Below are 25,350 nucleotides of genomic sequence, written 5' to 3'. Positions count from 1 at the left end.
CTTTTATCCTAGAGTTGCATGTTATGCACTCAGTGCCTTTGCTTCTAATCTCCTAGGGCTAATTAGTTGGATTGGCATTGCTTGGCTGCACTCTAGTTCTGGGTGGTCTTACACAGGGAGTTCTCCCCCCCAACCCAACCCCCCATTTTGCCTGTAAATGGTGGCTTTTTAGCTGTTAATCTGACCCGTCGCTTGGTGCCTAAATGTTCTGAATTATGTAGTGCAGACACGTGGAGGAATTTTTCTTAGTGCTGCAGTGGAAACATTTTCTGACATTGCATTGGTTACTTCAATGCAGGTAATTGTTTTAAAGCATTCACAAATCACTTATTTCCTCCCCCCTCCCTTATAAATAGATGAAAAGGAAGTAATAGTAAACCAGTAGAATACTATTCTAATAATAGTATAAGAACAATTTACTGTTATATAGAAGTCCAGGGCAAAGCACTGTCCTCATCCCTGGTAGTTTGGGTTGGAGGGAACTGCAGTTCATTCTCTTCTTATTAACTCTTTTTCTTGCCCCTTCAGAATAGAGGTTTTAAAAAGCTATTCTCCATTGAAACCTCCCAACCCATATTTTATCTATCTACTTACCATATTTATAATCAGGCCTTTGGCTAATTAAACCATGTATGGCCTTTTAAACTGTGAGGGGTATTGTTTTTGTTCGTTAATCTACTGGTTTTACCTCATAGGAAATAGCTTTGGAGAAGGACCCTGCTGTTCTGTTGGATCATACAGTAGTTTGTTTTGGTATTTTTAATGTGGTAGGTAGGTAGGTAGGTAGGTAAGTAAGTAAGTAAGTAAATAAATAAATAAATGCTGCCTGAAAACTTTTTATAGTGGAAAAGCAGAGTAGAATATATAAACACACAGGTATTAACTGCCCTCCTCATTCCCTTGTCATATTCTTTTCTGATGTCCGTCACATGCAAGCTTTGTAACGCTTGCCCTGTCCATTCTTTGACCATTGTACTTTTCTTCCTTAGGATGAGATTGAGGAATTGCGGGCTGAGATGCTGGAGATGAGAGACGTCTACATGGAAGAAGATGTCTACCAGCTACAGGAGCTCCGGCAGCAACTGGACCAAGCCAGTAAGACCTGCCGCATCTTGCAATACCGTCTGCGAAAGGCAGAGCGGCGCAGCCTTCGTGTGGCACAGACTGGCCAGGTGGATGGAGAGCTCATCCACGGCCTTGAACAAGACGTCAAGGTAAGCCTGCAGTTACAAGAGAGAAGACATTTGAATGGTCCTGGGATTTTAAAAAACCTGCTTTGTCCTGTTTCAGATTATTGGTCCATTGTGCTGTTTATTTTCACTACTGGTATCTCTCCAAGGTCTTGGGGCAGAGGCCTTTCCTGGCTCAGATACCAAAAATCCTTTAACTTGGGAGGTATTAAGGATTGAACCTTTGCTCTTCTACATACGAAACATGTGTTCCGCCAGTGGTGGGTTACAGGCTCTATTTGGTGTGCATTTAAGTTATGTTTTGCAAAAATAACTGCTTAGAAATGACTTGCTCAAAAATGGATCGGTTGCCATACTGACCTAGAGGAGAACTTGGAAGATTTGTGAAATGCTTCTGTTGGGCATTGTAGCAATTTCCCAGAGGAAACCACGAGGCTTGGATTCCTTTGGACAAACGTAGTCCACCTCTTACTAAGTCAATAAGGGCAAGATAATGGCAAGTAAAGACAAACAGAGATTGGAGTTGTAGTAGAGTAGAGTCAATTCATCTACATGCCCTTTTGGATGCGAGTAAGAGGCAGCAGCAGATCAAGTCTTTTGTATTTTAACGCTTCCATAATTTTACTGTGCATACATTTTATTCCTGCTGTTTTCCTGATTGGACTTGACTGCTATTTATCTGTACTGGGAGGAAAGCTCCCATCAGGATTCTGATCAGGACTGTGGGTTAACCCTGCTCCAATTCCTCATGCTGTTATTACAATCTGGCTCATCGCATGCAACCTTTGTGTGCATTGTCATAGGTGCATATCCCTTTGAACCTGGGCTCCCCAAACAATGTGGCATATTTTTAGCAGCAGCTGGACTCCTTGCTGTACTTCTGCTTCTGCTTCATTCCCTTTTCCATTGCACAGACACCAGGCTTCTTGGATGTGCAGACCTGGGAAGGGTTAGTGATAAGGATATGCTTTCTTGTCAGCTCAGTTTACAGTCATGGGAACTAAGCAGCTGACCAGAGAGGCTGAGCCCCTTCCCTGAGCTGCCCAAGGGCCTTAGCTAGCTCTTGATGATTGCACAGGCCAGCTGGGTGGTGCATATGCTGCTTAGGCATGGCACTTTATTGGCATTGCACAGTAACACAATCTGCTGGAGGAATGCCTCCTTTCTTGCTGCCTCCAAGGCCTGTTCCATTGCTGTGGCCCTTTAAACAAAGCTGCATTGCCTAATGGCATAGGCCCAGGGGTGAGGAACCTCAGGTCTGGGGGCCAAATACAGTCCTTCAAGCTTCTCTATCAGTTCCTTGAGCCTCTCCTTACACCGTACTCCCCCCCCCCCAGCCATACCATTCACTGGATGCACTTCATATTCTCCTTGTTTTTTCCTGATGTGTCCTTGAACTCTGATAATGCCTCACCCCTGCCTGGATGGAGGATAAAGAGAGGTTTGTGAGTGTGTGTAGAAACTAGCCTACTGTACATTTATATCTGTTGCTCCTCCCACTTTTGCCTCTGGCCCCACCTACCACTGTCACAAGGCCCCTGGAACATTGATCCAAAGGGATGTGACTCTTGGGTTGCATTTGATAGGGAGCGGAAGCACAAGCAGCTGGGGTACCAAAGGGCAGGATGAGGGAGTCTGTAAAATGTTTAGGCATGTCGACGGCGACTGGCATGGTGTGGATGAGGGAAGAAAATACTGGGAAGGTTGTGCTCTTTGTGGAGGGGGGGGGGGCATTTCCCCCATGATTAACAAAAGCAGAAATGTTAGCTCCAGAGCTCCAACCCTTTGGACATTCTCCAGGGGCGACTTGGATGAACATCCTAAGCAAATAGCACTGGCTAGCCTTATAACTGTCTAAGCAGTAGAATTCGATTCTTTGCAAATACTTTGTTCTCCCCCTTTACAATTAAAAATGAATCTGCAAGTTCACCTGCAGAGTTAGTTGTGCCACTGGCCCTTCCAGGGGGCCTCTGTGTGAGTTCCCCTGTTGTGGTGCATAGACTTGAAAACAGGAGGCGTTTAGCTGGTACAATTATCATCCCCCTGCTTATTCTGGTCACATATTCTGTGGTCTTTTATCCTTTGTGCTCATAGTGAGTGAAGGAAGGCAGTTTCCCTGGCAGTATGCTGTGTGAGAAGTTGGCCATCTCCTGGCCCTACAGAGCTGGCAATTTGAGAAGCAACCCTTGTGCTGTCAATCCACATGGGCAAGCCTTTCAACTGGGCGGATGTCCCAGACTCTGTGCATGGTCCCCCTTTCTAGTTGATTGGGGGGAAAAGAGAGAAAATAGTAATAAAATGTAGAGGTGGGTTTTTTTACTTGCATAGAGACATGGCAGGCAAAGTATGCAGCTCTTTCTGTGCAATCAACTGTTGAGCAATTTTAATTAACAAAATAGGTGTTTTCAAACCTACCCATCCGAGGAGAGAAGGGCAATCAATGCCCGGCGCTGCTGGCCATTTCCCTGCGGGGCAGCCTTGTAACTCTCTCTGTAGCCAACACCTGTGCTTGTATTTGGTCATGACTCAGTGAGAGCAGCCTCTCCACTTACACTGGAATGCTGTTCTTCTTCAGCTACAAAACGGTTTTTCATTGCTGCAGTACCTTTTATCCCAGCTCAGCAAAGCCTGGGATTGAGCCAAATGGAAGCTTTTAAACAAAGGACTCAACCTGCTGCCAAGTGCCCCAGGCTCCAGAAAATGGCAGTTTCTGGAAATGAAGCATGCCACAAGTGACGGATGACAATCTCCACCCAAGCATCCATCGCTAACTGCTCTGTAATTAAGAGGATATGCTTGTGCAGTTGTTTAAAAGTAAATGTAGCTACCACCTGGACCCGCTGGGGTCCAACAGAACGTATTCTCATCATGATACATGCACTGGAATGAGGTAGTAGAAATCCTGCCCTACTAAACACTACTGTCCTCCCTGTTTCGATCCCGAGGGGCAATACTGCTTTGCTCAGTATTTTTGATTAGAGCTTTGGGCATTTGAAAATTTCCAGCTGCCATTATTGGGGGTGCTACGTGTTGGCAATGCTCAGTTCCGTCTGCCAGTATCTGCGTCTGCAGTAGGATTTAAATTGGCAACTTGAGGAATGCAAACTGAGGATTTAACCTGTATGCCACAACTCAGCTAGTTCGAAAAGAGAGAACTGCAGTGAACATGTCCTTAGAAGCTTATTTATGCAAATAGGCCAGAGCAAGGCAGGTGTTACTGCCTGATCATTGTAAAGGCTGCAGGTTTTGGGTTGCAGCCAACTAAGTTCTACTCAGAGTAGACTCATTGCAATCAGTGGACCTAGGTTACTCATGCTCCTCAATTTCAATGGGTCTACTTATGGACACAACCCATTTCTTTATAAAGGGCCAGCAGTTCTGGTCCAAACAGCTCCTTTCCATGCCTTCTGCCCCTCAGTATTTATATCACCATAGCTTTGAGAAGAGGCTTTGATACTCTGGAATGAGTGAGGCAATCCTAACCATTGATCCATACTGCTGGCAGGGATTAGAAATCACCGGCAGGGGAACTTGACCACCATGGAGGCCCTTTCTGTGCCCACGGAAATGATGGAGGAATATATGCTGCCATTGGTGTTCTTGCCAGCAGTAGCTGGAATAAAACTCCCCAATGGGGGTGTTTCAATGATAGGGTGGAAGCAGAGCAATGGCTCTTCTGGATCCAAAGCCAGTCTAGTTCCTGGTGAGGGACCTGATTTGGACGCATGTTGCGACTTGGTGCAGCCAACATAGTTGGGAAAACTGCCTTCCAATTTTTCCTCCTGGCTAGCAGGAGCCAGTCAGGCTGCAAATGCCACAGAGAGTCCCTTTCCCCATGCCCCACCCCCACTCAGTTAGGGTTTCTCGCTTGGTGTGGGGAATGATAACATCTTGTTCCACAGCTTGTAGTTTTTTTTAACACATGGTTCTTCAAAGTATTTGAACATATGTTTTTACTATATGAAGCCACATGCTACTGAGACAGACCATCAGTGATCCATCTGGCCTAGTATGGTCTCCTCTGCGAATGGCTCTCTGGGGTCTCAGGCAGAGGGTCTTTCCCCCCATCACCTCCTACTTGATCCTTTTTAACTGGAGATGTCAAGGTTTGATCTTTGACCTTCTGCATGCAAACTATTAGTCATTCCAGAGCTTCTGAATGAGGACAAGGAGCACAGCCTAGACCCCTGGAGGCAGAAAAACATCCCAGGTGCCCAAATGTTTAAGTGTAGCTATTGAAATGGGTTTTCTCAGTCTTAGGCCAACGCCCTGCCAATTATGTAATATAGAGCTACCTTATACTGAGCTAAAAGGTGACAAGGGGCACCCCTTTGCTCCCTCAGCAGGCTGTCGGGGAGGAACAGATTGCTTTTGCCAGAGGTCTGCAGCAACCTTATGAAATTGGGTTGAGAGCCATCTGGAGACAGGCCAAGGGACACGTGCTCCCCCACTATAGTGCATGGTGTCCAGTTTTATCAGGGATGGGGAACCTACAGCTTTCCAGATGTTGCTTGTCTGTAGCTCCCATCACTGCTGCCAGTTGGCTATGTGGGCTGGGACTGATGGGAGTCCCGGCAACATCTGGAGGACCACAGGTTCCCCACCCCTGATTTCCACGCATGCTATGTATATCGAGTGTGATGACTGGGGGCTGATTTCCTTAACTGGAAACATAGAAAAGTTTAAAAAAGCAACATTATAATATGTAACAAAAGATGTTTAAGTGTGAAAATACATTGAAATGTTAAAACCATGTTCACACTTTTTTTAAAAAAAAACAATTAAGAAAACACGTTCACATTCCAGATGTTAATTACACTACCATTTGTATTTATACATTAGATAGCCATAATTAGTGATATACAAGCAGATTTAAATCTCGGCTGCATCATCACATCATAATGAGGATATTAGGGATGTTAGAACTTTTGATAGCCATAGCTATCGATTCATGAGCTGATACATGTTGTAGGAGTATATGTCGCATTTCCAGAGAAGAAGGTTGTGTTTTCAAAATGTAATGTTTATTTAGCCCGTGGGTAGGCAAACTAAGGCCTGGGGGCCAGATCCGGCCCAATTGCCTTCTAAATCCAGCCCTCGGATGGTCCGGGAATCAGCGTGTTTTTACATGAGTAGAATGTGTCCTTTTATTTAAAGTGCATCTCTGGGTTATTTGTGGGGCATAGGAATTCGTCGTCCCCCCAATATAGTCCAGCCCCCCACAAGGTCTGAGGCACAGTGGACTAGCCCCTTGCTGAAAACGTTTGCTGACCCCTGATTTAGCCATTCACCCTTTACAGTCATACCTCGGGTTACAGATGCTTCAGGTTGCGCTTTTTTGGGTTGCACACCACGCCAAACCCGGAAGTACTGGAACGGGTTACTTCCGGGTTTCAGTGCTCCTGCATGCACAGAAGCGCTAAATCGCGCTTTGCACATGTGCAGACACGACGCTGTGGGTTGCGAACGCTGCAGGTTGTGAACGTGCCTCCCGCACGGATCACATTCACAACCCGAGCGTCCACTGTAGTTTCTTCCAAAGAGGTCATTGCATGGTCTGGCCCTCTTCTGAGCTAGATGAAGTGTGATAGTTGCCATATGCTTGTCACGGTGCATTTTTCTCGCTCTGCTCCTTCCCTGAACCCTGTAACAGCTGCCTCCTGGTTGCCTTACCATTTGCTATGATCAAGTGTTTTCCTCGCAGGAGCAGGAAATAACTGGAACTCCCCCCCCCCCCGGCCCAAACCTTGATGGTGTTGCTGGAGCCTCTGGCTAAGCTGATTCCATGCTAGTAGCTGCCCTACCATTTGCCTCTTTCCTAGCTCAGTTTTCAGTTCCCATAGTCAGGATGCAACTGGGGATTTGTATAAATAAGTACAAAATGTGGAACACAGGGTGACTTTTCTAGCATCAGATGTGCACTGTAGGTCACTGCATGCTTTTTTCTGTAATCCATTGTAGCATTCTGCCTCTCCAACCTGCCCTGTCCATCACGATTGCCCTGGTAATGCCTTCGGTTTCTGTCCTTTGCCCTTCACATCTTTGTGGTGTAAAACCCATGCCAGTTTCCTGTCTAGCAGGGAGAAAGCCCTGTCTGCACATGTCAACCGAAGTTCCCCCTCCTGACACTTGAATATAAATGGAATGGCCTTCTCCAATCTTTGCAGTTTCTTTACCATCACGCAAAAGAAACAAAGGAGGTCCTCTGTACAGTATTAGTGCCAGTATTAAGTGTGTATATAGGTGTGTGCAATTTTAACTGTAGGCTTGCTGTGGAAAGACTCTCATTTCTTTTTGGGGACATGTAACATTTTCATTACACGCTCTCCCCCCCCCCCCAAAAAAACCCACACACCCGGATTCAGCTCAGCAGAGACTTGTTCTTTGCACAGTACTGATGGGCTAGCCCTTGTGTCAGTCTCAGAAATGCTATTCCCTTTCTTAGAATTGCAGTAAAAAACAGTATAAGTGTAAGTAACCTCTGAAAGAGGGGAGGGGAGTTGAAATATGATGTGGAATAATTCAAATTTATGTTTTGTGTTTATTGTAAAATGAAAATATAAAGAAAAAATATTTGTTTAAAAAAGAGGAGGAGGCAATCAACATTCATTGGAAGCTATGTGTTTATAATGGGTGAAGGCTGTGTGGGCGTGTGGAAAGCAGAACTCAACCTGCAGCTGGAAAACCCACTTATGTTTGAAGGTTTGGTAGCATACAGTCTAAAGTTTTATATAGGCTCAGTGGTGCTTCCTAGAGATTCCATACAGGGTCCGTACCCCTATTTTATTTGGGATCACACACTGCGGAGGGTCTTGAAATTAGATATTGATGTTTTGCCATCTGGTCTTTTGCTTGCTTCCCCCACCCCCTGCAAAAGTTCTTTTTTTGTAAAGTTAATTTCCTCCTTCCCAGTGAAGAACCTCTCCTCTTTCCTTGGACTGTGATAAAGGACTACCTATGACCCTAATTATCAGATAAAGCCATATTGTGAGAGCTTTATTGCAGAAGAGGTCAAGCCCAGAGGGTCCCTGGGGACCAGAATTCATTGCTTGGGATTTGCTGGAAAATGTTTGTGAACATAAGGTCATCAGGACTGTGGAACTACTTCCTGTGCCTACAGATGCATTAAGAGATATGCCCCATATTAAGAGAAATTCAGTGTTACATGACTGTTCCATGGAACAGACAGAAGAAGAAGAGGAGTTTGGATTTGATATCCTGCTTTAGCACTACCCGAAGGAGTCTCAAAGCGGCTAACATTCTCCTTTCCCTTCCTCCCCCACAACAAACACTCTGTGAGGTGAGTGGGGCTGAGAGACTTCAAAGAAGTGTGACTGGCCCAAGGTCACCCAGCAGCTGCATGTGGAGGAGCGGAGATGTGAACCTGGTTCCCCAGATTACGAGACTACCGCTCTTAACCACTACACCACACTGGCCCCAGACAGTAAAGCTCTACCATGCCCCATGTTTTACATTTTCTTTTGAAAGTCTGAATCCTGAGTCTCAAATAGTTTAAGTTCAGTATTATTCAGTCTGCTCAACACATTCACATGAATTGTGTTCTTTCCCATTTTACAGCTTTGGCATTTGACTTACCTTTTCCCTCCTGAATGCTCTTCCTGGCTATACTTTGGTCGCACAATCTGAGTCTGACATGTCTAAGTGCCAGTGGCAAAGCCTATTTGATGCTTCTGCACCCATGATAGAGAATTACGTTTTTTTTTATATCCTCACATAACCGTAGGTATGGCTGGTGCTACTGTAATTGCTAGACTACCCATTGCACCATTAATATTGACTTTAGTGAACCTGTTTGTAACTTTCATATTTGATGCATGCTCTTCAGTTCAATACATTTTTTTTTTTAAATCTATCCTGGTTCAATAGGGAAAGCTCCGAGAGGATAATGTAGCACCACCAACTTGTTCTCACTTCTATGCCTGTGGATTCACAGAGAATTATTAGGTGGTGACCTTGGTGTTTCTAAATGTGTCTAGATTCCCTTTAATTCCCATTTTGCACAGTTTCTGAAACTTGCTGATGTGCATCTAAAACCTGCCAGCCATCACAGCGAACAAACTCAGAAGTGACTGGCATCTGAGTCTTGTATGTGACAGTTATTCCCTCTTCTGTATCTAGAGAAGCTGGCATTCAAAGAACCATTGGGCATAAGATCATGGACATAAGGGCATAGAACTTTTGTGAAAGTTCTGATTTTGGGGGGGCTGTGCAGCAAAGCATACACCATAATGCTGCTGAATAACAGGAGGTTCATCGTTTACTACAAAGAAGAGAGATTCAAGAGGATTTGGTTTTCTCCATACTTCTGGTTCTTGTGCAAAGATGGCAAGATGTATATATTCAGTGTAGGCACAACTCTTGTGCTCCCTTATGAAGAGTTGCACAAATCCTTTTGCTATTGTACGATAGCATCACTTTTGCTTCCTTTTTCAGTGCATGCTTCTAATGTACAAAGCCATGCTGTGTTCCCAAGATGGCTGTATTCTTCATTAAGAATAAAGTCTTGGGCCACATAAGAGGAGGGAGGGACCTGCAAAATGTGTCTCTTGTTTCAGTTCATATCTCGAACATAGTTATGCTGGTACAACTTGAATTAAAGGATTAAAAATGAAATCTTTGCAAAATGCTTAGCTACAATTTTACGCTGCAAGCCATAGTTCTTGCTTAAGCAATTTTGAATGTTAGCATGCATTTTGGAAGAAAATCTGTTTCTTTCTAAATAGATTGGGAAAGCTAAATGCCAGTGAGGATTTTGGAAGAGGGACAGTCAGGTGGGATATATAGCCCTGATCAAAATAGAATCTAAAGCCCAATGTCAGTACTGCTGGTAATATTAACTTGTGCATCAGATCTGAGGACCAAACCTCATATTACTTTTTGCTGTGTTTATAGGTAGCCAAAGATGTCTCTGTGAGGCTCCATAATGAACTGGAGACAGTCGAGAAAAAACGGATTAAGTTGGAGGATGAGAATGAGGACTTGCGCCAACGGCTCATTGAGAGTGAGTTGGCTAAGCAGGTGCTGCAGAATGAGATGGATAAGCTACGGGAGGTAAGTACTATCCTAAGGGATTGCATTTCTATCTTCTCTTTTTCCCCAATGAGCTTTGATCAGTGTTCCAGCTTCACAGCAAGTCCACGCATTAGCTTAGGCTGAGGAGGAGTGACTTGCTCAAGGCATATAGAATCTACAACATTACATCTTCCCAGGTCTCCTGCTTACCTCTTTTCTACTAGTAAGTTGTGTTCTAAACATGTGTTGGGAAGTGGCTGAAACATGCAAAATACATGAACTTGGATGACCATCAAGTTGCTTGCTTGTTAAGGCTCCCTAAGACTGTTTCTCCAAATTTGCACACATCTACTGGCACAGTACAAAGATTTGTATCTTTGGCTCTCCCCCCCCCCCCTTTCTTTTATTTCTCTCCTTAATACACTTTCAATGGGCCATTTCACATGGAGCACATTACAGTAATCTAATCTGAGTGTGACCAAGGCATGTGTAGCTGATCTCCAGGAAAGGGCTGGGGCACTAGCCAAAGATGTACAAAGTTGCTGCAGTGGCTATCTGTGAGTGCCTAGGACAGGGGTATTTTGTGTTTCTTTCAGCCTAAGAGTCACATTTTCTAACAGGCAATCTTCTGGGGCCACATTACCAGTGATGAAAAGAGGCAGAAGTGAGTGGAGCAACATAGGTGATGCTTACCCCTGGGTTTACATTCCAGCTAAATGTCCTATGGGGAATGCCAGATGAAGGAGCACCCTCAAACTCTGATCCTGACTCTTCAAGCAGAGTGCAACTCCATCCAGAATGGGCTGTACACCTAATCCTGAACTAGTCTTCCTATTAAACAACAGCACTTCCATCTTGTCTGGATAACACATTTGCTCACATCCAGCCTGCAACTACGCTCAAATAACATTTCAGAACTTCTACCACCTCCCTGGTATCTGCTGAAAAAGTGAGATGCTGATGGCACCCAACCCCAAATCCACAGACAACTCTGCTAGTGTTTTAATGTGGATATTAAACAGCAACAGAAGCAAAAGGAAGCCTCAAGGAACACCATAGGCTAGTGGCCATGCAGCCAAGAGTCAGTTCTCCAGCATCATGTTCTGGGAACTGTCCTCCAGATAAGAGCAGTACCATATCCCCTAGTTGCATCCTAGCCAGATGATTGAAGCTGAGGTTCTTTAGGAAGGGAGGGCTTCTCTTGGACTCTACATTATGAATCATTGGAATTGAATAGAAGCTGTAATTTCAATTCTGGGAAATCAAATGCAAGCGGTAAAAGAGAACTACGTATAGTCAACCTTTCCTACAAAGTCGAGGAAGAACAAAGCAAAATGGAGTATTGACCTGTGGTTGATGGTGATCAATAGCTTTAGGCTAGCCATTTAAAACACATTGTGGTCTTATCGTTTTCATGTCTGCCCTTTGGGTTCTTGTGATGGCTGCTAGCAGCTGGAATGTGCCATATCCTTGCTTCCTCCAAGAGAAACTATGTATAGTTTAGGCACTTCTCATATCCATTTGATGACTTGCAGTCAAATGGGGTCATGGAAGTGTAGATGAATGGATCTCAGACCACTAACAATCTCCTTGGCATCAGGTTCTGTTTCTGGTCTCTCAGCATAACGGTCTTCTGGTACCACTATGCTGTATAGTTCTAATGATGCTGTATTTAGGCACTTCACTGCAGGAAAGTGGCAGTGTAACATAAAATAGTTGGGGCTTGCTGAAGTGCTAGGTAGCAAAGCTGACAAAACATGCATGTTCAATAGCTCCCTACAGGATTATCTTAAGGGAGAGCAACCAGTTCTTGGTGCTCACAAGGTTGCCAAAAATGTGGTGTAGAATGGAACTGTGTGTGAGGTCAGGGCAGTAGGCCAAAAGGAATCTGGTTTCCAGTTGCAGTCACAGCAAGAGTTAAGTGTCTGCAACATGGAATTACCCTAGTTGGAGTCAGGCCAGGCAAACTCCTTTGCTTTACTATCCTGATTCATTCTGCATTAAAAAATACAATGACCAGTTTTTTTAGCCCAAAGTTGGCATACCTTGATATTACCTTTTTTCTATAAAACTAAACCCTTCCGGAGCAGTACTCCGTTGCACTTGCAGTGCTGTTTCTGTGTGAACTTAAATCTTCTAGCAAATAAAACTAACACATAGCAAATGCCCAGCCAGCCCTTCTGCATGTTGTACGCTTTGATCCACTGGATCAAAGAGCATCTTTGAATCGTTGCAATTGGAAAAAACCCAATGGCTAAAATGTTTTGATTTGAAAGACAGTTAAATTGATCTATTAATCTGCTCCTTGATGATACCTGATGGGTGCTTATTTTTATATGTTTTATTACAGATATTGTGTGTGTGTGTGTGTGTGTGAAATTCTATTTTCCCTCCCTGATTAATTGCGGGAGGTTATTGGGTTGTTCTTGTTTTTATTTTGATTATGTATTTTGTGTTTTTATATTGCGATTTTATCCTGTGAACTGCCCTAAGACCTGTGGGTATAGGGCAGTATATAAATTTTAATAATAATAATAATAATAATAATAATAATAGTTCTTTGCCCTGACTTAGAATTGCTGCTAGTGGGCAGTTTGGTTCTACTGCGGCATCTTGCCTTCTCTCAGTCTTCAATTCTCTTTGCAGATACATGGGGGTTTGTCCCTAATCATGTGAATGGCTAACAGACTTGCAACAGGCTCTTATTGACAATTTCCAATATGCAATTATAAATGTGGGTATGAAGAAAGGCTGGTGTGTGCATAGGGAACACACAGCCGTTTCCTTGACCACAGCCATGGTGACAGGCTGCTGGAACCCCTTTTCTACACTTTAAATTTTTTATTCCTGAAGTTCTGTATCCACTTGCACAGCTGTATGGAGAAATGTTAGTGGGTGCAAGTGGACCTGTAAATCCCTGCAGTAATGCCTAGGACAAATTTCAGAACAGTGCAAATGGCCGCAAGGGCAGCTTAGAAGCCTCAGCCCTCCGTAACAATATTGGATAGGACTTGCAGCTTTTCTCTTTGCCTATTGTTCTCTAGGCAGCCTGTCTGCCCATCCACACAGCAGGCAGTACTAATGGGCATGAGATTGGTTTCTGAGCAGTCTGTGTGCATGATCTGAATAGCAAGTGAAAATAAGTGCAGTAGCTGTCAGTGTGAGATGGGTGATGAAGGCGAGGAGAGGGTTGTCCTGTGGCCAGCATGCCAGACTGGAGTCACATGATGTGAGTACACAGAAACCCGAACAGTTGGTGTTGCATACAGATGACTTGGATGGTGTGTGTGTACACAAACACACACACAGAGGGAGGGAGGGAGGGAGGGAGGGAGAGGGTGTAGTAGCTGCTTCGTTGTGAAAGTGAAGGACTGGAACACATTGCAGCCCAGTTTTTCTTTTTGCTGCCATGCCTCCCTCTTCTTCCACCCCTGGAATATATCTTGAAAAATGAGAATGTTGGCTTTCTGGATCACGTTGGAAAGCTCTTCAGTAGGTTCCCCAAGGCACTGCTATAGCTCTGGAATGGTGTGCGGTCTTGTTTAAAAAGCATCTGATGTGAACAGGATCCGTTCCGGAGCCCCGTTCGCACTCTGAACAGAATGTAAGACGCGACTGCGCGGGTCGCGTTTTGCCGCTTCCACACATGCGCGTGATGTCATTTTGACCGTCTGCGCATGCGCAAGAGCCGAAACCCAGAAGTAACACACTCTGTTACTTCCGGGTCGCCGCGGAGCGCAGCCCGAAAATACTTATCCTGAAGCGTATTTATCCCAAGGTATGACTGTACTCCTAAGCATTGTGGCTGAAGCAAAGCCAGGAAACTGGAAGAGCAAGGCAAGAGGAGGAAGATCTCAAAATCCAAATTGCTGCTGAACGTCTGATGCCTCCTTAGGATCAGGTGGAGTACTCAAGAACTGGCACCTCCTGGGAAGACGAAGAGATTACTTTGCATCATCTAGCTGCTATGTCTTTCAATGGAGGGAGAAGGGAGCCGATCCCTAGCCTGCTGGGGACTTGGCAGGATTCAAGCGCAAGCACCAATTTCACCTTCTGTTTTCTTCCTTGCCAAGAGGCATTTGACTTAATATCTAATCACAGAATCCCTGTTTTGCAAAACAAACAAACAGACAGACAGACAAACAAACAATGCTTTTTATTAGTTTCATTAGATATTACAAGTATTTAATTCATCTTCAAAACAACACAAGATACTCAAAATACACAGAAAAAAGATCATGAAGAAACGCCCATACTTAATGAAAATCTTCAGCACCATATGTCTTCAGGATCTTAAATCTTGACTAAATAGTCTTCTACTTTTTACAGGTGACTTCCATCTACCTCACTGCGGGTCTTCCCCCCCCTTTTTCTCCCCCTCCCCTTTTACTATGTGTAGTGTGGTGTAGTGGTTAAGAGCGGTAGGCTCGTAATCTGGGGAACCGGGTTCGCGTCTCCGCTCCTCCACATGCAGCTGCTGGGTGACCTTGGGCTAGTCACACTTCTCTGAAGTCTCTCAGCCCCACTCACCTCACAGAGTGTTTGTTGTGGGGGAGGAAGGGAAAGGAGAATGTTAGCCGCTTTGAGACTCCTTAAAGGGAGTGAAAGGCGGGATATCAAATCCAAACTCCTCCTCCTCCTCTTCTTCTTCTTCTTTATCATAATCTATGTTATAGCCAATACATTATTTATTAATCATGTAATCTGCGAAAATTAATCCAAGCATACTAAAGATTTTAGTTGGGAACAATGTTTTTTAAAATACACTCACATTCCTTTATAAACTTTTGGTTTGTTTGATTCCTGATTGTTTCTGTCATTTTTGCAAGTTCCAAATAATCAAACAATTTTATCTGCCATTCCTCCTTCGTTGGGGTTTTCTCTCCCCTTCCAGTCTTTGGCGATAAACATTCTTGTTCTTTCCAAAAAATTGGTATACTTTCTCCTGGATTTTCTGCAGCTACTATGTTTTGCAATTTTTCAGTGACCTGCCACAATATGCAGCTGTCCCAAGATTCTTGTGTGTCATCGGAAACAAGTTCATTAAGACACAAGCAGCCCCCTCCGTATTGCATGAAGGGGTCAGTTTGTCATATTTTTATCAACTTAACCAAAGGTTGATCATTTATTTGGGTAGGCTCCCTTTTAACCTGTTACTTTTTAATGCATTCCTTTTTCAGTGGGCAGGTAAGGCAGCTTCCTTTTTCAAATGCTGGTGGGTGGGGAGGGGAAGCTTCTTCTTCTAGGCTTAGGGACTCAGCATTGAATCGCTTACATTTTTTTAAAGTGCAGGCAGCACAAATATTTGGGTGATGGCTGTCGATGAAATCCAGCTGGCTTCCCTTAGGATATTCACACCTTTCAGCAGCCTATTTATACCATCATCCCTGGCAATGGTTCCAAGTGCACCACCGTTCTAGTCTGCTCTAAGAAGAAACCAGCTAGGTGCAAACTTGGAGCAGTTGCATTTCTTCAATACATGTTTGAGGTGGAGACTCCAGAGAACAATCAGTTTAGGGTCTATTGCCTGCAGTGCAGCTTCAGTTATCCCATCCATTGTCTTTTGCAGTTGCCTGTTAACCTACAGAATGGCGCTCAGGCATGCACATAGTTGTCAGTGTTTCCCTTTTTAAAAGGGAAATCCCCTTATTCCAAATAGGATTCCTTGCAAGAAAAGGGAAAAGTTGACAGCTATGGGCATGCACAAACTACCTCTGGAAGGCTTCTGAGCAGTGGGAGGGGGCTTGCTCCTAAGGGGATTATGTGCTGATTATTCTCCAGCTGGAGGGAGCATCTCTGATAATTGGATAAGTGTTGGAAAGGCCAATTAATTGTCACGCGCACTGTTTGCACCTGTGGCTTCATTTGTCTTGCAGGGGGGAGGGATTCAGAAAGACTTGTTTATGCTGGAGCCTGGAGGGGTCTGAAAGGGAGCTTATGTGTGTGTCTGGTTGCATCAACATGGCAGCAGTCACATTTAATCACATTTGTTAGCTTTTGCTATCGAATGTGCACAAACTGCAGCAAAAAAAAAAAAAGGGGGGGGTGTGCATTGAAAACAGCAGGGCAGCCAAAGAAGTTATAAAACCAGCCAGATCCAGTTTGGCTTATGTTGGTGGCAGCCAACTCGGCAACTCAATGCTGGTCATGGGAATTGCTTGTGATGACAGAGTGACCATAACTATTATATTGTCCTCCACTGCTGATGCAGCATGTCCATCGACAGGAAGTTCCCCTGGAAAAATGGGGGGGGGGGCATTTCCTTTTCTTACACCCCTCACTCATTGTGGAAAGCCAGCTATTTGCTCTGCACTTGTACATATTCTGTGATAAAACAAACATTGGACTCCTGACTCATAGTGAGCCATGTCCTGTGCAAAAAAAACAAAAAAAACCCAACTTCATTCTGCAGTTTGTTTTGCGTTTTGCACATTTCTCTCTTGCTTTCTTTATCTTTCAAAAATTGCATCATTGCACATGATCACTTGTTTGCATCATTGTGCTTTTTGGTAATCATGGTGAAGGTCATGACCCCCTGACCACTGGAAATCCTCTGACCCCTTCTTCTACTACCCTGTGCATTATTCGTAAACTCTTCAGCTTTTAAGAGCTAGGTATTCAGAATGCTGGGTCCTTTGTCCAATAAATGAATCATAAAAGCATGCATTTATTTAGGACTTATTTCATATAATTTATACACTGCTGGTTGTAAAAAAACCAAACCACTCTAGGCAGTTTACAGAAAAATATGACCACTGCATACCTGTAGCTCTGAGTGGAGACCACCAGAATGGGTTGCTATAGTCTGTGGAGGTTGGAAGTGCTAAAACACTGCAAGGAATTTTAGACCGCTGCAGAAGGGACCCCCCAAATTTGTCTGTCCGGCAAGCAGAGCCAGCTAGCCTCTATCTCACAGGCAGCTTGCTGGGTGTGTGTTCTTGGCTGTGGTGAAATTCATCACTGGCTTGGGGTTTTTTTTTGCTTGTGTGGAAGGGTGGGAACTGGAATGGCTGGCTCACCAACCTCATCAGGGATCATTTACTGCTGTGGTGCAAATGTGTTGGATTTCTACTGGAGATGGGATCAAGCAGCACTGTTCGGGTGCTGCTGTCTCCATATCCCTCCCTTGGACCTCCAGCTTGCTGTCTAGGGTGTGCCAAGCCACTGAGAGAAGCCGTGGCTTTTGAAGAATAGGTTTGTCCTTAATAGGAGTGGCCTGGATCTCTGAGCGCTGGCACAAGCAGCGGCTCACATTTCACAGCTGCATTTCTTGGCTATGGAGCTGTAGCACCAGCTTTTGAATATTTTTGGCTCACTATGTGTGGACAGAATGGCGTCCAAGGGGCACCATTCTGACCTGTGTTATGACTTTTATTGATGCGTATCTCCCTGCTTGGTTTACTGAACGCTTTGTGGGGGTATTAGAGGGTGGGAGCGGCAGACCAGCTTTTCATTATAGCGAGCTTTTTAATAGCACTGGCTGCATTCCGTCTCTCCTGCGGAGTGAGGAGGTGCTTGTTAGGAGGCAGAAGAGAGACATAAATTAGGCAAGGAGAAACCTTTTATTGGCAAGTATTTACAAGATTTGAAGCCTCAAAAGCTGGCCCAGCAAAGAGCTATAGTCTTACCTAGTAATAGAATAAATTTGAGGGCATCAGATATCTTATAAGGAGAGCTGTGCTGGATCAGGCCAATGACCTATCTAGTCTAGCATCCTGTTCTCACAGTGGTTAACCAGCTGCCTGTGAGAAACCTGCAAGAAGGAACGGAGCAGAGCAGCACCTCTACCCGCTTACGATTCCCAGTGACTTGGCATCCAGAGACATACCTCCAACAGCGGAGTTAGAAGATAGCCATAGTGGCTAGCAGTCACTGATAGCCCTATTCTCCATGACAGTATAATCCTAATCAAAACCACAGCAAATTTGTGTTTTATTTCAGACTTGCTGGTGGGGGGATAAGGCTTGGTGATGGCGGCGTACCTCTTTCTGCCCAATGAATCCCTGGCTGAGCTGGAATTTAAGCCCAGGTCTCCACACTCCCAAGACAAATGTGGTATCCCCTGTGACCACATAGGCGGCTTCTTCTCTGACACAAAGGGTGGCAGATAGGCTGATGCACTGAACCCACTTACTTAACTGCAACTCCATTAGGGCTTTTTTTTTAGTAGACCTGGTTAGGATTGTGCTGTCATCTGTTATGAGGATGCCAGGGCTGGGCTGTGGGCACCAGTGTGAGGGCAAGTCAAGTAAGAAGCCATTGACATAGAGCAAGTCAGAAGTCAGGACTGAAGAACAACCGAAGGAATGTGCTATTTCTCTCTGGTTCTTTTCCAAAAAGGCTGCAACCTCTGATTCCAGTGGTTCATTATATGGGGCAGCCACCCCACAGATCCTAGCAGCTCCTGACAAAAGGAGGAGGGAGAGGAAGTTCTGAATCAAGCACAGCCAATTTCTAAAGCCACTTTAAAATTGTACAATTCTTGTTCCTTCGGAATCTGGACATACATGTTATCGTGCTGAATCAGACAAAGGCAGGGTATGAAGGCACGCAGCTCTGCCGTTGTTTATTCCCAGCATCAGATAATCAGAGGAATTCTGAACATTCAACAACCCAGTGTGCCCCTGCTACTTGCTTGGCACAGAATAATGATAGCTTTCATCACTGGATGTTACCAATTCCTATACAACGTAATGCGAACACAACAGTTGGGTTCTAAATTGATGGCTTCATTGTCGTCTCCCCAATTCAGTTTTCTGCTGGGAGAGGGGATCGAATCTCTTAATACTTCTACCTATTGTTTTGTTGGAAGACTTAAAATATAGGAATATTTAAATGTTATGAATCTGGTTTGTTAACTGTACCTGGCGAATAAGGCATTCCCATGATTACTAGGCTAGTAAAGGTAAAGGTACCCCTGCGCGTACGGGCCAGTCTTGACAGACTCTAGGGTTGTGCGCCCATCTCACTCAAGAGGCCGGGGGCCAGCGCTGTCCGGAGACACTTCCGGGTCACGTGGCCAGCGTGACAAGCTGCATCTGGCGAGCCAGCGCAGCACACGAAACGCCGTTTACCTTCCCGCTAGTAAGCGGTCCCTATTTATCTACTTGCACCCGGGGGTGCTTTCGAACTGCTAGGTTGGCAGGTGCTGGGACCGAGCAACGGGAGTGCACCCCGCCACGGGGATTCGAACCGCCGACCTTTCGATCGGCAAGCCCTAGGCGCTGAGGCTTTTACCCACAGCGCCACCCGCGTCCCCATGGGGCATTAATTCAACCCCCCCAAAAAAGTGGTTTAACGTGCGAATAGAAGGGAGGAGACCCTAGTTCAGGGGTCTGCAACCTTTAAGACAAAAAGAGCCACTTGGACCCGTTTCCGAAGGGAAAAAAACTGGGAGCCGCAAAACCGGGAAGGTGACGTCGGGACAGTTCGTGACTAACGCACGCACCGCCCCCCATGCGACGTCACAGCCAGTACAGCGCCCGCCACAGTGGGGAGTGTCGGGGTGCACAATGCGCCTCCTCCCCACGCTAGTATCCGCCCTGGAGCCGCGGCAAAGGTGTAAAAGAGCCACATGCGGCTCCGGAGCCGCTGGTTGCAGACCCCTGCCCTAGTTTGTGGGGAGCACAGTGACTTGGAAATATAGGGTTATAATCAACTGCTTGCTTTTTGTCTGAGCCTTGCAAAGGTGGTTTTTCTGTAAAGCTTCAGCCAAGGTAATTAAGATGTAATCTTTTTTTCATTGGACCTTGTGCGGTTATTCTTTTCTCCAACTTGAAAGCATATGTCTTGACTATGAATAGCCAGGCTGTGCCCATATGATCAAGAATCTTCAAAGCTTTCTAGCCCTTTATAAATAAATCTCGACCTTTGATATCTCAGATATGGCACCTTATTCTCTACAGTGCTTTCCTTTCCTTTGTGTTTGTTTGTAGGATGTGTTTCTGCTGCTCTCCAAATGTCAGACGACACCACTTAGCTATAGAGATGTGTCGATTCCCATACGAAGTGGCTTCTATTTTCCAATTTTGTCAGGAAAGCTAGAGTCATTTGTGTATTCTGCTCTTCTAGCTTTGCACACAGGAATTGTGCCTGCCCAGATCAAAATGAGAGTTTTCAACAAAAGTCATGCATGGATTTTCAAGAGCCTTAATTATCACTTGGGAATATCCCACCCACCCTCATCCGCTGCCTTCTGTTAATGCATAGCAAACCTGAATACAAGTTGTGACATTTAAAGCTGGAAAAGCAAACACCCAAGGTTGGATTAAGGTGATGGGGAAGACCCAGGTGCAGTTTTCAGAAAGGGTCCCTCCCCATCCCCCAAAGGAGTGCAGGAACTTAAAAAAACCCCAAAACCCATACTGAATTAAAATCATTTGTTAGTTTTATTATACATATTTGTATACCACAACAGACAGAGGTGGCAAGGCAGACAGTGAGTGCAATAGCAGTGAGTAAATGGAGGCAAGAAGGCCCCTTGCAGACAGACATAGGCTTTGGTGCAATTGTTCCACTTCTACCATTATGGTCCAGCCCTGTGGTCCACACCTACTCCAGTTTATGCAGAAGGTATGCCATGCTTGCCTACTCCAGATGCCAGTCCAAAATTCCTTAAAACTAGATTCAAATTAAATGCTGTTGTGATGTGACTAGTGATCGTTAATAATGAGATATACACTGCATTACCATGCTTTTCTGTCATGCTTTTCTGGCCATTTTCTTCACTGTCCCACCCTCACTGGGCTCCATTGAAAGTGGCAAGGTCAAGAAAAGCCTTCTCAGCTTCACTTATACTGAATTCCTTCACTCTTCCTGCTTCGATTCTCATGAAATGGTCAAAGTTTAGTGAAGTCTTAGGAAATGTATTGTCAGATTCCTTTTTAAAAGTTAAGTACTACAGTGGTACCTCGGTTTTCGAATGTAATCCGTTCTGGAAGACTGTTCGAGCTCTGAAACATTCGAAAACTGAAAACTCAACAGCCGACAGCTAGGCCTCAGGATCTCTCACTCAGCGGAAGCCGCGTGGCATGTTTGACTTCCGAGGCGCATTCAAAACCAAAATGTTCGTCAACGGAGACGTTCGAAAACCAAAGTACCACTGTATTATGCATACTATTGCTGTTGGGCAGAAATACTCTCTTTTTTTTTGGGTGGGGGAGTGGAATCCCAGACTGTTATGGACTCCAGCCTTGTCAGTTTCTACAGAAATTTGTGGGTGAAGGATAACGCACAGTGATAGAAAAGAAGGAGGAATATGTTAAGGACTCGTGCCTGTTAATAGCACTCAGCTCATTTTCTAGTTTTTTTAATTTCATTTTTGTGTGTGCTGAAAGATTATTACAAAGTTAATATCTGAGACATTACAATATAATACAGTGCCATTAATTTTGTTGCTAAATTATATGTGGCATTCAATAAATACTAAACATACAGAATTAAACTCGTATGTGATTCTGGGAGTAAAAATGTAGAAAGCTAAAAAAACAAACAAAAAAACAAAACAAGGAAGCCCCTAAAAGTACTCCCAGCTGGTGACTGGCTCAATCTTTCATTAATGAAGGGCTCATATTACTTAAACTCATTACCACTTTAACAGATTCATCACTTAAAAAAATAATTTTGATCAATGTGTGCAACGTATTGTGAAAACTTTGCTGGAAATAAATTCAGTAAATAACTATCCTTCGCATTACCTCTTCTGTTTCAGAATTCTCTGAAGAAAAGAGGATCACGTTCTCTTGGGAAGACAGACAAGAAGTCATCTGTTCAGGTACCTAACACCTTCCTGCAAAGCAGCTTGCCAAATTTGCTTGCCGTAAGGGCTGAACTGCTGGGCACTTATGTAGTTGCTTCACCTTGTACCTGAGGACAACGTTCTCTTTCTCTTAACCCCATCAAGGGAGAACCTGCAGCTCACTGGTAGAACAACACACTTTGCATAAAGAGCGTCCCAAGTTCCATCCCTGGCACCTCTAGTGAAAAGGAACTTTGCTAACAGGGCTGAGAATGATCATAACCCAGAGAACCACAGCTAGTCTGAGTAATAGACCAGTAGGTAATGGTCTATATGTAACAGTGAGCTGACTTAGCATCTGGCTACTTCAAAATGTACATTTGGGCTGGTCTTCAGTTCTTGAGGAACAGATATGTGGAATGTGTTTGCCTTAGCAAACATATTTGCCTTAGTTGTCTTAACACCAGCTGTTGGGATGTATCTCCCTGGACTAGGTATATTCAGCTTATTGTGTGCATGACCTGGCATGGGGAGCCAGCCCTATTCCCCCTAGCAAGAAAGCTGTGCGAATATCTTTTTTCAAGATAAGGAGGGTATAGAACTGACCATTGCCCCTAATTATTTTCTCACCATAGAGGCCTGGGTAGTGGACCCACTGTGCTGGTATGCAGTGCAAGTTCGGGATTTTTATTTATTTTGTAGGCAAGCAAAGCAGAGAGCCCTGCCTTGTTCTCTTGCAAAGGATGCCACTTTTAGCTGTTAGGGTTCAAGCAGAGGTGTGCGCTGTAAGAGGAATAGGATTTTCAAATGTTCTAGCATGTCCACCTGCTTCGGCATATTTACCAGTTGCAACATTCTCTGGCAAATAAATATTTTTACTTTCTGAAAAGTGAAAGGTTATCCTATATGCCCTCAAGTGCAGCTGGTACCATGATGCAAAGGATAAAAGCCGATGTTGAAACTGTGCACCAGTGGCATTTTTGTTTCTGTGCTTGTGCAATTTGTTTTTTTTATACGGAAAGGTACTGACCACATTTTAATCAGGTAGAAGAACAGGCTGGCAATTTTTATTTTTATTTTAAAATTGCCTTTGCATTCGATTCTTGGATTCTAGTGGTTAAATGCTCTGCATTGCGTTGGTTGACCCTGAGTAGCAGTGGAATATCTGGAATACATTATCCAAATCCCCTGTAATAATGCCAGGGGGGGTGGCATTAGAAAGAAGCAGTGATGCAAAGGAAACAGCTTGGTGACAGAATAAAACAAAGCTGGAATGAATTCCAGTCCATTGCGTTGCGTTGGTAATTTTTAAATTGAGTTCCTGCCCCTCTCGAAGCCCGAATTGAAACCAAAATTAAAATTGAATTCAGAATACAACCATTTGTTACAAAAATAGCTGAGGGAAATATGCATGGTTCTGCTGAAACTTCGCACCTTCCTCATTTTGGCTAGTTGTCAGTGATCTGGCAAGTATATTCATGCTTTTGTCCAGATACCTTTAAGGAACAATAGCACCTATGCATGCTTATAGCACACGATAGATTGAAGCAGTGATAGACTTATCATCTTCACAGAAATAATTATAGGCATGTCTCCCACAAATGCTGGTGTAACTAAGACCAAGGTTTGTCCTGTAATATACACTGCAGCTTTATATACCATAAATGTTGATGAAAGGATAGGGTCATAATCATTAGCCTCCACCACACCCTAGGAAGAGTTCTGAACTGGGTGTGGGTTGATGGGTGAGTTTTATTAATGGTATTTTAGCAGAGCTTAAATATTAGGCAACGCATATGAAGTGCTTTCCAGGTGGGAATTTACAATGTTTGAAGCAGTCCTTTTGAAGATCCTCCATTTGTACAGTTATAAGAAGTACTATCTGAACATCTGGAAAGACGATCTAGTCCGTGTTGCATCAGTGCTTTCCCTTTTCTGACACTTCTATTATCAGGCAAAGAGAATAATTATCTGTAGGGAGGATGTCACGTCCTAGGAGAAAGTTTATACACTGTAATCTGAGTCTGTTTGAATTCCCAGTCTCCTCATTCTTCCTGAGAGTTCTTAGACTTCCTGTTCACCTATATTGGTCTGCTGCACTTAAATATATGAATAAGACTATTATGTATACACACACACACACACACACACACACACACACATTTTTGCAAGCATGCTCTGCACAACCCCCTTTTTTGGAAAAAAACATCTAGCTACATATAAATATATGATTTGTGTGAAATGAAAAAAGAACCTTAGCAGAAAATTATAAGGTCCATCTGCCTTCTCTGTGCAAATGCTTGGCGGCGGTCATACTTTGGTGGCTCCAGGCTGATAGATTAGCAGTTGTTGAGTACAAGTAAAATATTGTAGCTAAACTTTCTGTGTAGATGAGCTTGGAATTCTATGTCAAAAAAAATGCTCTTTGAATAAATAACACAAATATGACCAGTGTTCAAAAATCAACTCAACTTAAATGCTTTATGCAGTTTGCCAAATTGCACATGGTCTGTGCTTCTTTAAATCCAAAAAAGAGGGAAAGGGATGGGAGGCATGAAGAAGTATTGTTGAGGATATGGATATATATAGAGAGAAGAGTGGAGAATGGGATTAAATTTGTGCTTTGTAAGGGTACCATGCCCCCCTGTCCATTTGACTCATACCTTCTTTTTGGACTCCTGAGTTTTATAGGATATCTTTCATGTTGTTTGTTTTGGATTTTAAATTGTATTGTAAACTTCCTTGAGATAAATGTTCATGAAGGGTGGAGTAAATAGATCCCGGTAAACAGATAGCAGTTGTTGTTAGAAGGAGCAGTTTAATACATATACCACAGGCATTTTCCTCCCACTACCAAAGAAGCCGTATTCCAAGTACAGTCATAACTGTGTAGATTCCTAGATCCCCTGCACTTAATCACCCAATCAAAAGCAAAGCTTTCCATGACTGTTACTGTTTTACTTCCACAGTGCATTCTGGGTCCCACATTCAGAAGAAAATTAGTTCCTTTCAAAAGGGTTTGTTCATATGAGGCATTTAAGAGGAGGGAATCGATTCACCTGCTCATCTCTTCAGATCTGTATGGCTGAAGGAGACTACTACTACTACTACTACTACTAGTAAAATTCATCATTGCTGGGCAGGCTCCTTGATTTGGTATTAAATCTCCAAACTGGGAGCACTAGAGCTACAATGCCCACATCCATATGGCCTCAGCCTGAAGTCTTCTTGACATTTGAACCCCTTGAGGGATGTTCGAGCATTTGAAAACCAGGCTCCAAAAGCATTAAGTTTTGTAAGTTACTTTGCTGTGCAGGGTTTCCATTGAACCTTGGTGTGGAGGCTGTGCTTAGAATTCCAAAGCAGCATGAATGCTCACATGAATGCGTC

The 25,350-nt window shown here is 44.0% G+C and overlaps 1 protein-coding gene across 4 annotated transcripts in view; it reads left to right on the top strand.

Annotated features, from left to right (window-relative positions):
* The window catches only part of MTCL2 (microtubule crosslinking factor 2), an 87,650-nt gene that overhangs the window by 22,645 nt on the left and 39,655 nt on the right, over nt 1–25,350 (top strand). For all 4 annotated transcript variants that reach the window (XM_083443956.1, XM_083443957.1, XM_083443958.1 and 1 more), the window contains exons 2-4: nt 990–1,214; nt 10,104–10,262; nt 21,934–21,996. In XM_083443956.1, the coding sequence (XP_083300082.1) occupies nt 990–1,214; nt 10,104–10,262; nt 21,934–21,996 (447 nt within the window). The remainder of the gene's footprint in view (nt 1–989; nt 1,215–10,103; nt 10,263–21,933; nt 21,997–25,350) is intronic.

The sequence above is a fragment of the Podarcis tiliguerta genome (genome assembly GCF_965153285.1).
Source record: "Podarcis tiliguerta genome assembly, chromosome: 6".
In the NCBI taxonomy this organism is placed as follows: Eukaryota; Metazoa; Chordata; class Lepidosauria; order Squamata; family Lacertidae; genus Podarcis; species Podarcis tiliguerta.
Note: the sequence above shows the minus strand (reverse complement) of the source record. Positions and strands in the feature narration are given on the sequence as shown.